Source organism: Notolepis coatsorum (assembly GCF_963971535.1).
Source record: "Notolepis coatsorum genome assembly, chromosome: 18".
Classification (NCBI taxonomy): domain Eukaryota; kingdom Metazoa; phylum Chordata; class Actinopteri; order Aulopiformes; family Paralepididae; genus Notolepis; species Notolepis coatsorum.
In genome coordinates, this window is record NC_140182.1 from 92,984,485 (window position 1) to 92,996,536 (window position 12,052).

A 12,052-nucleotide genomic window follows, 5' to 3' on the forward strand; every position below is an offset into this window, starting at 1 on the left:
CCCTTGAGGAAATTCAAGAATTCAGATTAAAGGATTAAAAGAGAAACACTGAAAGGGGGGAAATAGTTTTTTTGCCCGTCTGCATTTGAAGGCCATCGCAGGAGTAGAAATTGTGTTCTCTGTTTGAATTGACAACAAGGGTTGTGTATTGTGTAACAAATGTATTATGTCATCAAAGATCAGGCTATTCTCAGTCCTTGCTCCACAATGGTGGAACAAACTTTCCACCACAGTTAGGACAGCCGAAACCCGCCCAATTTGTTGAATAAAAACACACCTCTTCAATCGATATCTGAAATGAAGAAGGGAAACCTTTGTACTGTCTTTTACTAGTATGCACTCTGCTACTAAGGAATCTACATTGCCTATATCACTATCTACTATGCTAATATGTCTATACTATTATGCACTCAAGACTGTAGCACTTAAGTTCAACACTCTTTGACGAACAATCTTACTGACCCTTACTGTAGCTGCCAGAGTTGTACCCTTCCTGCTGACTTGTTGTACAGAAGTTGAAAGGCGCTTTGGATAAATAAACTAACCGTAATGTGTGGAAATGTTCACCTGATGAGTCATTGGGTCGCATTCACCAACGGACTTAGGACAAAAGATCTGACAAATCTTGGTATTGGCGCCACTTAAGACATCTTAGGGCCGATTTTGGGATTCACCAACCGTCCCTTGTCTTGGCTTCGGTCCTAACTAAGAGCAGGATTTAGAATCGCTGAATAGCAGTCTTAAATTGACAGACTGGTGTGTGCCGTATTCTTAAGGGATTTATTTGGGAGGAATCATAGTGATTCCTTCATGTCAACTCTACAGGCCTCCTTGGAATTAATTAATCATAATTTAAATAAATATGACAATTTGTATGATAAAAAAACTACGTTTTATATTTAAAGTCATGCCTCAATGACACATTTGATGTCCGAAAATAAATAATATGGATTCATCTGATCACAGGGCAGCTGGATTAACCATATCTGAACCAGCTATTTTGGACAAATGTATAATTACTTAATTACCGTAAATCCTCAAATAGAGGAGGGACCTCCAATAAAGGAGGGGCCTCTTATTTTTTTTTATCTACTTTTTTCTCCCATCCCAATTTTGTATCGTCCAATTCTACCCTCCCCTGTCTCGAACGTTGTTAGTCCATGCCTCCCACAAGCCGGCTACAATGTGGACTAAGCCTTACATCACGTGTCCCCTCCGGTACTCGAGGAAGCGGCTGTCGCATCTTTTCACCTGCACAGCGCGATCTCTCAGCATCTGCGTTTGGAGGGCACGCCGCCCCCGTCGCTTCCTGATTCTGCTGCGCAGGCGCACCAACCGACCTGTAGGAGTCGCTGTCCACAACGTCCGATCCCCACCCATCAGCTTCCCACCCCCTAATACTGCCAATTGTATTGGTATGAACGACCAGCCAAGCTGATAGCAATGCGGAGAGCTGGGCTCGAACCCAGCGTCTCCTGCATTGGTGGTGAGCGCCTTGCCCACTGCACCACGTAGCCGCCTAGGAGGGGCCTCTTATAATGGACGGGGGTGTTGATGCATTTAGACAAACACAGGCCGGTCTCTAATATAAGGTCGCAAATTTTTTTTTTTTTTTTCCGTGTCGTGATATAGAATGAGAAACTCTTGCCAATGGAAATCAAGTGCTGCCTCCCGCTACACTGACTACCGTACATTAACGTGTCCCTCTGGTTAGCTTTAGCGCTAGCTAACGTTGTCATAATATCTAACGTTAGATCTGTGGTGTCAGCTGGATGACGTTGACTTCGTTTGCAAACGTTAACGTTCGCTATTTATATGGCATTGGCAGACGAGGCTGGCGTTGTCCAGTTGACACATTACAGACCATGATGGCTATGATTGAGGAAGTCGAGAAGGTACCACACGCTAAACCGTCCCCGGACCCCACAACCTAGTATAGACAGTTCAGTGTGTGAATTACGTTAATCCCACAATTACTCAACTGCACTCAATATTTAAATACCAATGCTGGGCGGTCAGGTGGCGTAGCGGAGATTGCGTTCGTCACCAACGCCGGAGATGCTGGATTCGCGTGTTTGAATCCAGCTCCCGGCGTTGTCACCAGCTTGGCTGGCCGTTCACACTAATACAATTGACAGTATTAGAGGGTGGGAAAGCTGGCGGGTGGGTCCTGGGCGTTGTGGACAGCGACCCCTACAGTTCGGTCGGGGCGCCTGCTCAGCGAGGGTAGGATCTGGAGAGAGGTAGTGCGGCCTCCCACACGTTACACTCTCCCAGTGAGAATCTGCGCGGCCAGGCTGGCTGCCGGCAGGCTGCACATGCGTCGGAGGAAAGCATGTGACAGTCTCCGGCCTCTCGGACCAACAGTAGGGGAAAGTGCGCAACAACCAGGAAGGGTGGGATGGGAGAAAAATCGGAAAAAGGAGGGGGAAAAAGATAATAATAAATAAAAATAAAAAATACCAATGCTAGTCTAAATAAATGTAGACAGACAATGTACGTATTAAAAAAAATTATAATAATGCAATAAAAGTCTGAAAATGAAGGGATTATGTCCATGAGTGTCATTTTTTTAAATTAAGGCCTGCCTCTTATATAAGCCTTTCTCTAATAAAGGCCTGGTGCTCTTTGCAGCTGAGGTAAATAGAAGACCCGTCCTATATTTGAGGATTTACGGTACTCAGATATTCAAACACAATTATGCAATTATTGTGAAATGATAGAAAATAATAATTATTTAATGCCTTCTGTGGCATTTGTATTTCTTATTTGTTAAATATCTGTTTTATTTATTAATTATACATTTGAAAGAATGCAGGTTATAGCCAACATGCAATATATCCTATTGATTGGCACAATGGGACAGACATTTTTCGTTTTATATAGCTATAATCTGCATTCTTTCATATCATTAATCAATAAAACAGATATTGAAATACACTATGTAGCCTACTACACCAACACTGCAAATTACAGTGGATAAATAAATAAGAACTAAAGCTAATCGCTTGGATATATCTATAGTGGAATAGATTGTATTAATATTCCACATTTATACCGTCTTGTTGCGCCACACACACACGCACACTGTATAGCCTACGTGTCTAATGAATGAACAGTAGGCTTATATTATTCTAATTACTTGTTAGGATTTTGTAGATACTATAATGGCTCTGCCTTATACGTACAGTACACATCAGCGTTTCCGTTAGCCGGTAATTACCGGTATTTGACCGGCAAAATCTGTTGAAGTCCGACATATTTAATCTCTCCGGTCATAATGTCCAGTGAAAATAATTCCCTCTAAGCACAATTTGATTATTTGAATTGTATTAAAATAGGCTAAAATTAAATAGCCTATGCGATGAACGAAACAATCATTACATTTGTTTCATCGTTGCTTCACCAAGCAGCCGGTCTAATGACAACGCTGTGTCAGCGAGAGCTTGCTGCTAGATTTGCGAAAAGCATGCAGCTGCAGACCCACAGAACCCGCCAGCTTTGCCGGCAGAGTGCAGTACTCCAATTCAGCCATTGGCAATTCAGCTGTTGGGTGGGGGGCGCTGCTTAGCGGTCCCCAGACCGGACCTAAAAACACAGCTGTTCTGTGGGTCTGCAGCTGGAAGCTTCTCGCAAATCTAGGAGCAGCAAGCTCGCGCTGACAACAGCGATGTCATTATTAGACCGGCTGCTTGGTGATGCAACGATGAAACAAATGTAATGACATTATGACCAGCACCAAGTCGTTGGGAGGTGGAGATATACATCACGCAAACCCACGATAATGTTGCCATCTCTCTCTGCCAAATTTCTCAGTTCTTCGCTTGATATAATTAATACAAATGTCCAATATAACGGAATTCGTTAGCTCATAAAAATGTGATTATAACAGACTGCTGTTTATTAATGTCGGGCAGACTGCCCACCGACACCTCAAGTCGGCAGCAGCACGAAGTCTCGAGGGACTTATTTTATTTGGAATATATTAAAACACTTTGGCTGCCGGAAGACGTTTTTAGGCGTCCTTCCCCGCCATGCTCAAGTTGCCGAAGACGCCGTAACTCGTCTTTGATATCAATATTTCAAAAATCTGTGATCGAAATCATATTTTCTTTCCGGAGCCCTGAGATGTACTGGTGAGCTCCCATCAACTGTTTAACGGTTCGAGAGCGCCATCTGGTGGCCGATCGGCAGATCGGCCAAGAGGGAGGGGCTCGCCAAACAGGAAGTGCTCATCCTATGTGCTCCAGGCACTCGCGATCAGTAGCCGGACTCCATCTCAACACACTGGATGATCAATCGCTCGCCCTAACTCAATAAACAACGTTATTTGGACGTATATAGTATTATACAACCTGAAAATGGTTAATCTGGATAAACATCCCATAATCGAAAACGGTCTACACCACGCTGATCGTCCAACGGCGTGAGGAAGATACGGTAAGATTCAGCGTTATTTTTGAACGTGTTCGATATAAACTGCTCTGATGAACATATGACCCACACTAGATGAATGATATAACGCTGCCCACGGAATTATAAACGATCCCCCGCCCATCCGGTCAGCATCAGATCATACGTAGAAACTTCTAGAAGTACGTCCAATTGAATTTTTTTTATATCGCGCCGATTGCCATCAAACTGTATTTCATCATCAATATAATGCATTTGGGGCTATAGATCACGTTCTGGAGAAAGCTGCAGAAAGAGATGAAAACATACTTATACATTAGACCATATTTTACTATGAATATGTGAATGAAAAAGTTTAACGTTGCTACACAATGAACAATACATATAGGACTTTGAATGGGCCATAATAATGGCAATTTAGCAGTAGAATTTAAAAAGTTATAGCCCTGCAAAGAAGGGGTACTTATCCATAGACAAATAGAGCTGGCAACCTATGGTATATCATGAATTTAGCCTTAGGCAATCAAAGTGTTAATGACTGTATATACGCAAAAGTAGCCTAGTTTTAAGTTAAAATATTATAAATGCCTTGAGGATGTCATTCTTTACATAGGCCTATCAATTGTTTTTAAGCTCAATAAACTCTGACCGGAATTTATCCCATTTGTCCGGTAGATTGAAATCTACCGGACACTCAGACCTGCAAAAAAATTCTAACGGAAACCCTGGTACACATATTAAGGCCGCCAGAGTCGAGTGGACTGGGCTCTGTGGAGATGTAACGCTAAGATGTGTACTGTACGTACTGTACTAGGGCAGCGCAGTATCTGTGATCTCCATTCATTCATTACGCACGTAGACTATACAGTACTGCGCGCGCGTATGTGTGCACACGCACTGCGGCAGGTGGCCACGAGCTGTGTGATGACTATACATTAATCTAATCTTATTTTGATCGGTCGCAAAGCGCTTCCGCTACCTATATCCGCCACCATTTCCACACGGTCCTTGCATTATAATGGGCTGGACAGGTGTGTCTGTATGCAAACGGGAACGCATGTTCACGTTTGTCAATGAGTGACGTTTCTCATTGTGGGCATCGCAGCTGTGATAATTTTGGCCACTTAAGACGGGCTCGCCACGCGTTGGTGAATCCGGGTGTAATTGTCGGCGAGTTTATCTTAGGTGGTTCCAAGGTGGTTGCCGTAAGAGAAATCTTATGGCAATGTTAGTGAATGGGACCCATTGTGCTACTGATGTCATGCGCTTTGCACTTGTAGTAGTTCTTATTTAAAATATTCATATAATCAAATATCATGTACAAATATTTATTTTATATAATTTGTGAAAATAAAAGCTATTCTACTGTACTGTAGACCAGTGGTTCTCAACTGGTCTAGCCTCGGGACCCAACATTTTCCTTAGTCATTAAGTCGCGACCCAAATTTTTTAACCACTATGCTTTATTTCAATATATTTTTTTTTGCAGTAATACACAATCTTTCATGCACTGTTAAAAACATGAAATAAACACAAAAAAGTGCAACAAAAGTGCAACTAGGGCTAAAAACCCAATGAAATAAAATAATAATAAATAATAATATAATGCTTCTTAGCTGATTTCTTAGCTTAACATAACAGACCTAAGTTTGGGGGAACTAATGGGATAACTGGGGATGTTGTTTGCTCCTGACAAGAGTCTCAAAGTCTGGGGTGATGGTAGACAAAGCAACTCTGAGGTCATGCTCAATGTCCAATTTGTTCCTCTGCCAATCTGTTCCTCTGCTTTGTATTCAGCTGGACCAGAGCTGAGAAGCCAGAAAAAAAATCCTTTTTTTTTTCACACACATCCGCGCCCCACTCAAATGGCCCCGTGACCCACTTTTGGGAAACACTGCTGTAGACTACTGTCTGGTGTGGTAGATGCCCATCCCTTGTGGGGCTCTGGTAAGGAGCAGACAACAAGTCAACCATTTGATTTTCTTCAGTGGAATTAAGTCACAGGGTACAATGTTCACGATGATCCAGTATTATACAAAGCAGCCATCATGGTGAGTGGATAGATGAATCGGTTTGTGGTTTCTGGAACAAAGGAGAAACATAAATAAAACATTGATTGGGAGTACGGACATAAACAGGATAACTTGATATCTTTGGAAGAATGTTAGAATTAACCGGTGAGGTATTTCTTAAACGGATGAGGTGTGAATGAGGCTAATGTGAAGATTGGAAATACTTCACCTATAATCATAACCCTGCTTAGCCTACACAATGTTGTTATTGTTGATATTCACTGAATAAATAATCGTTTTTGTGCATAGATCACTTATCAACTTTTAATATGAATTTCACAGATAGAACTAGGTTTCACGAGGGCGGCTACGTGGCGTAGTGGGCAAGGCGCTCGCCACGAATGACGGAGACGCTGGGCTTGCCTGTTCGAGCCCAGCGCTCCACATTGCTTTAAGTTTAGCTGGTCGTTCATACTAATATACATTGGCCGTATTAGGGGGTGGGAAACTGATGGGTGGGGATCGGGCGTTGTGGACAGCGACTCCTACAGGTCGGTTGGTGCGCCTGCGCAGTAGAATCAGGAAGTGTCGGGGGCAGCGTGAGCCTCCCACGCGTTACTCCTCGCCACTGAGAGATCGAGCTGCGCAGGTGAAAAGATGCGAGTGCGACTGCTGTTACCTCAAGTACCGGAGGGGACTTGTGCTATGTATGACTTAGTCCACATTGCAGCCGGCTTGTGGGAGGCAAGAAACAGCGTTCGTGACAGGGGAGGGTTGAATTGGATGATACGAAATTGGGATGGGAGAAAATATAGAAAATGGGAGAAAAAGTGGATACAAAAAAAAGAACTAGGTTTCACGTGAGCATTTCCTGGTTGATAAGATGATGGTGGCCTAATGGGCAATAGTGAACATTAAATGCTAAGATAAGACTTTTCTGATTTAGTTTTTAATGCATAGGTATATCAACGAAAATAGGTTCACTATGGCATGTTGTAAACGGGTGCCAGAGAGATGGATTACCACTGAACCTGTGTAGTATCGCCCTCTTGTGTTCAAACTTTATACTGATGAATATCTATATCAATGGACAATGATGGAAAGTAATTCAAATTAAATACTTGTTGACCGATTTGTCACATAGCTGTGCATGTGCCACTTTGTGCCACGACCAAAACACATAATCCCTTCCAGGGCCGCCCTGGTCGAGATGGATATATGATACACTCGTCATGTCACCCTGCTACAAGCGCCTTGGGTATGTGAAAAGGCACTATATAAATTCAAGCCATTATTATTATTACATCTGACAGGGGCAGGAAGAGCATCCCCGACTCGTACTCCGACCAGCTGATCTCCGAGGGCCTGTTGACGGACTCTGAGCGTGGCGAGATCAAGGCCAAACACTATGCCATGTTGAACGACAAGCTGGCCAACATGGCCACGTACAGCCCTCCTCCCAGCAACCTCCAGGGCCGCTGGGCAGGTCTGGAGGAGCCTCAGGCCAGGGTCACCATGTGGGACACGGGGGTCCCCGTTCCCCTGTTGCAGTTTGTGGGGGCCAAGTCTGTGGATATCCCTGAGGAGATCCAGGTCCATGGCCACCTGGGGAAGACCCATGTACAGGTAAAGCATATAAGCACATTGATATTCTAGATTAGGGGTGTAATGATTGTGATAAAAAAAAAAAAAAAAAAAAGGAATGTAAAAAATATAAAATGTATCATAAATAGACACCACATTGACAATTTCATTGAATACAAGGATGTTTCAGGCTCTCTTATTGAATGAGTGTGAGGACCCTTTTTTAGAGTTGGTCCTCCTGTTGGCTAATGTCAGTAAGCAAACCTTTTTGAGACTGAAGAAGAGCAAATCAAATTGAAGACCCTCCTGCTTCCCCCAAATCAGTGGTATGTAGGGCTGACCCCTATTAGTCGACTACCGTAATCGGTCGAAAGGAGCCGTAGTCGACTGCCGACCTCTTAGTCGAATACAAAAACAAACAAAAAATTATACTTTAAAAAAAAGAAAAATTATCATTCTTTCCAAAAGAAAAGAGGCCTAGAAGCGTGGCTAACGCTAATGGCACGCATACCAGAGGCTAACTGCCTACGAAAACAGGCACAGAGGCACTGAAAGAGGATTTCACCCATCTAATGAACACACTAGACTAGACAAATATCAAGATGTATCCATCAGTGGACCAATTGCATGCTTTTGCAGAGGACAAGAAGCTTTCAGTTGACTAATTCAGACATTAAGCACCCCCACAGCCCAAATGGAATGATACAAAATATATAAAATAATAATAATAATATTATACTTATTTTTTTCTTTTTTAGTCAACTAATAGTCGACTAACGGCAAATTTTGGCCAATCATAGTCGACTATCCAAATCCTTAGTCGGGGACAGCCCTAGTGGTATGGAAGCATTTTGGTTTCGTTGCAATCTACTTATTAGATCTCTTTTCTTGTGACTTGTGTAAAACAACATTTTACACCGTTAAGCACTGCCCCGTTAAGCACGGCCCCATCAATGATAAAAGTATGCTTATCTGAACACATTTAACTACCGGTAGTTTGCTCTCATTGAAAACAAGAGCAGTATTTGTGCTTTGCCAAATTATAACAAAGTCTCTTCATTTCTGTTGTAGTGGTCTTTGGTTTACTACACACACACATGCACAGATACACACACCTGGATGCCCACGCCTGCCTTGTTACAGACGCACTGCTCTCTCTCCTCAGCCGTCTCCCAGAATATCTCATGGCGACCTGTCCTTTCTTCCTCTGCTCACTTCCCAGTGTCCACAGTGAAATGTTGGTCAGGTTACTTTAGTCAGTTGATGGTATGTTGAGCACAATTATAGGCAAACAATATCTATCTCAGAAAATGATGGTTCTTCTCAAAATGCTAAAAATGAAGCACATGGTTAACTGCTCTGTGTTGTTTAATAAGAACCGTTCTTCCGCATGAGTGATTTGTTTTGAAAACGGATTCAACACATTCGTTCATGAAGACTGATGAGCGTGCAAAGTCAGCGACCGTCTTAACTACCAGGGGTTCCGCTAGAAATAATTGGTTGATTGATTGAAAACTTTATTAACAGATTTCAGAATGGGTACAGTACGGCTCGATACAAACAATTGCAGACCAGAAAAAGTTTTTTACATCAGGGTCCCCCATTTTCAATTCATCAAGACATTTATGACATACACAACGAACATACAGATATACAGTACTGTTTCATCAAGACATTTATGACATGCAAGACATACACATATACAGTACTGTTTACAAGAAAGAGATCATAAAAGAATATATACATTCTAAGGGGAAGAAACTGTATATTGGAGGGGGGTTCCGGTCCATGTGTCTGCTTTCAGTGACAAATGGGATAAATTCCTGTTAAACTTCCATCTGACTTCAACAGATTTTGCCGGTGAAAAGAACGGTAACTACCGGCTAACAGAAACCCTGCTAACGGGGCGCCAGGGTGGCGCACCACGTAACTGTCCTGAAGTGCAACGCGGCCGTCCCGGGTTCGACTCCCAGACCCGGCGACCTTTGCCGAATGTCTTCCCCCATCTATCCTCCCATACTTACTCTCTCTCTCTCTGCCGGACTGCCCGGAAAAAAACAATAAAAACATCTACCAAAAACATAATAAAAAAAAAAAAAAAAAAAGATACCCTGCTAACTACTGGGTAAAAAATTCAATTATAATAATAAAATAAAATAAACATTTTAATCAGATATCACAGATGAGTTAATGAGGGTCGGTGACCGAGTATAATAATTTTTTTCACGAACAAAGCTTCGGTAGCGGGATGGTTATGTATTGAAGTGATAGTTTCCAGACAATGTTACAGTTGTGTTTTTTTGTGACCCCAGGCTCGACTACAGAAGTTGGAAGAGGGAACCAAACTGGACTGGTCCACAGCCGAGGCCCTGGCATTTGGCTCTCTCCTTTCCCAAGGTCAGTGTCAATCGTGAGTTCAATGCCAAGGAGTCCATAAGAAATATATTTTGAAACTCTGGGGTGTCATAGAATAGAATAGAATAGAAGTACTTCATTAATCCAGAGGGAAATTCAGCACCACACATCGCTCACAATAAACATTTAGTCAAATGTACAGGAAGATATACAAGGATTTATACAGTCCGGTGCAAAGAAACTGCAGTGCAAAAAAACTTAAATTGTATTGCTATATCATATTGCGTTATATCACCGTTAACGCGGCGACTGGGGCCCGTCTAATATAATGGTTGAGGGCCAGCTTTTGTAAACAAACGTGTGGCTTTTTGTACAGCTAAATCTATACTTTATAGTATTGCTATCTGTCCATTCTCATTGTCAATTGAGTGCATAAACCGTCCCTTCAAAATGGCTTAAAGAAAAAGAAATGCATCAATAGGTTCTCATTTTATAGCGCCGTGAATATAAGCTTTATAGCGGATTTGGGCTAGTATATTTTCTGGAAGGCTAGTTATAGAGCTAATAGCTGCTAACGTTATATCCAATGGCATTTCCGTTTGACAGATGCTACAGAAATAACTCAAACTGCATATGATCCGGACTATCCCAAAGCATGTATGCATGAAAGGGGGGGGGGGGGGGGGGGGGGGGCGCGGGACGTAGTTTATTATTATTGATTACCAATAACCGTGTTCGTCTAAGTAGCCACATACGCTGGTCGGCTGGTTGAGTATCATAGCAAGCTCTGATCGGGCTGTAATTTACGTGAAAAAGATCTTACCATGAGCCGGTGGGATCCCCCCGAGCATTTCCCTGTTATCGATCGCCATCTGGTAGATCGATATGTCCATTGGCTGATGATAAATCCCCTTATTGCATGGTGAAATCTGCGATTCGAAACGTAATCCAAGCTACAGGCTGCAGATCCAGAATCCTGCTAACTGAAAACTCCATTGAAAGAAAACAAAGAGACTGATCCGTTCGCCCACAGGGCACATTGCAGTAGCGCAATAGCGCCCCTAAGAGGATCTGGCCGGTATTGCACATTGTCGAATTCATAGAGTAGGAAAGATCTGTAGTGCCGCTCGGCGACCTTGAACAGGTTATTAAAATGGAATAAAAGCAATAACAACTTCCCACGGATATCTCCGTGATTCTGTCCACAACGCATGGATTCGAAAGCCGGATATATCCGTGCTACGTCCCCAATGTGTTAAGAGGGTGGGGTTATGACTGTATGAATGAATGAATGAACTCCTCCTAATGCGTTTTTGCTTTCGTCTCCAGGCTTCAACATTCGCATCAGTGGACAGGATGTTGGGAGGGGCACGTTCAGCCAGAGGCATGCCATGCTTGTTTGCCAGGAGACCAATGACATGCACATCCCTCTCAACCACATTGACCCTCAGCAGAAAGGCTTCTTGGAGGTAATGGCCATAGATATATATAGAACACTAGATGGCTTACCCGCGCTGCCGGCCAATGGAGAGCGACGTCACTGAACCGCCGCCATCTTGCCCAGGTCAGCCTTGAGTGAGAGTGAGTGAGCTGCACAGACAAAAATACTCATAACTCGCTGAAATATTGACTGATTTACAAACGGTTTGGTTTATTACAAGCATTATTAACGTGGCTATGATTCAAGC

The 12,052-nt window shown here is 42.9% G+C and overlaps 1 protein-coding gene across 1 annotated transcript in view; it reads left to right on the forward strand.

Moving 5' to 3' along the window:
• dhtkd1 (dehydrogenase E1 and transketolase domain containing 1) overlaps window positions 1–12,052 on the forward strand; it is a 57,595-nt gene that overhangs the window by 28,956 nt on the left and 16,587 nt on the right. Inside the window, exons 8-10 of the mRNA XM_084334984.1 lie at window positions 7,739–8,051; window positions 10,322–10,406; window positions 11,694–11,833. Of these exons, the coding sequence (XP_084191110.1) occupies window positions 7,739–8,051; window positions 10,322–10,406; window positions 11,694–11,833 (538 nt within the window). The remainder of the gene's footprint in view (window positions 1–7,738; window positions 8,052–10,321; window positions 10,407–11,693; window positions 11,834–12,052) is intronic.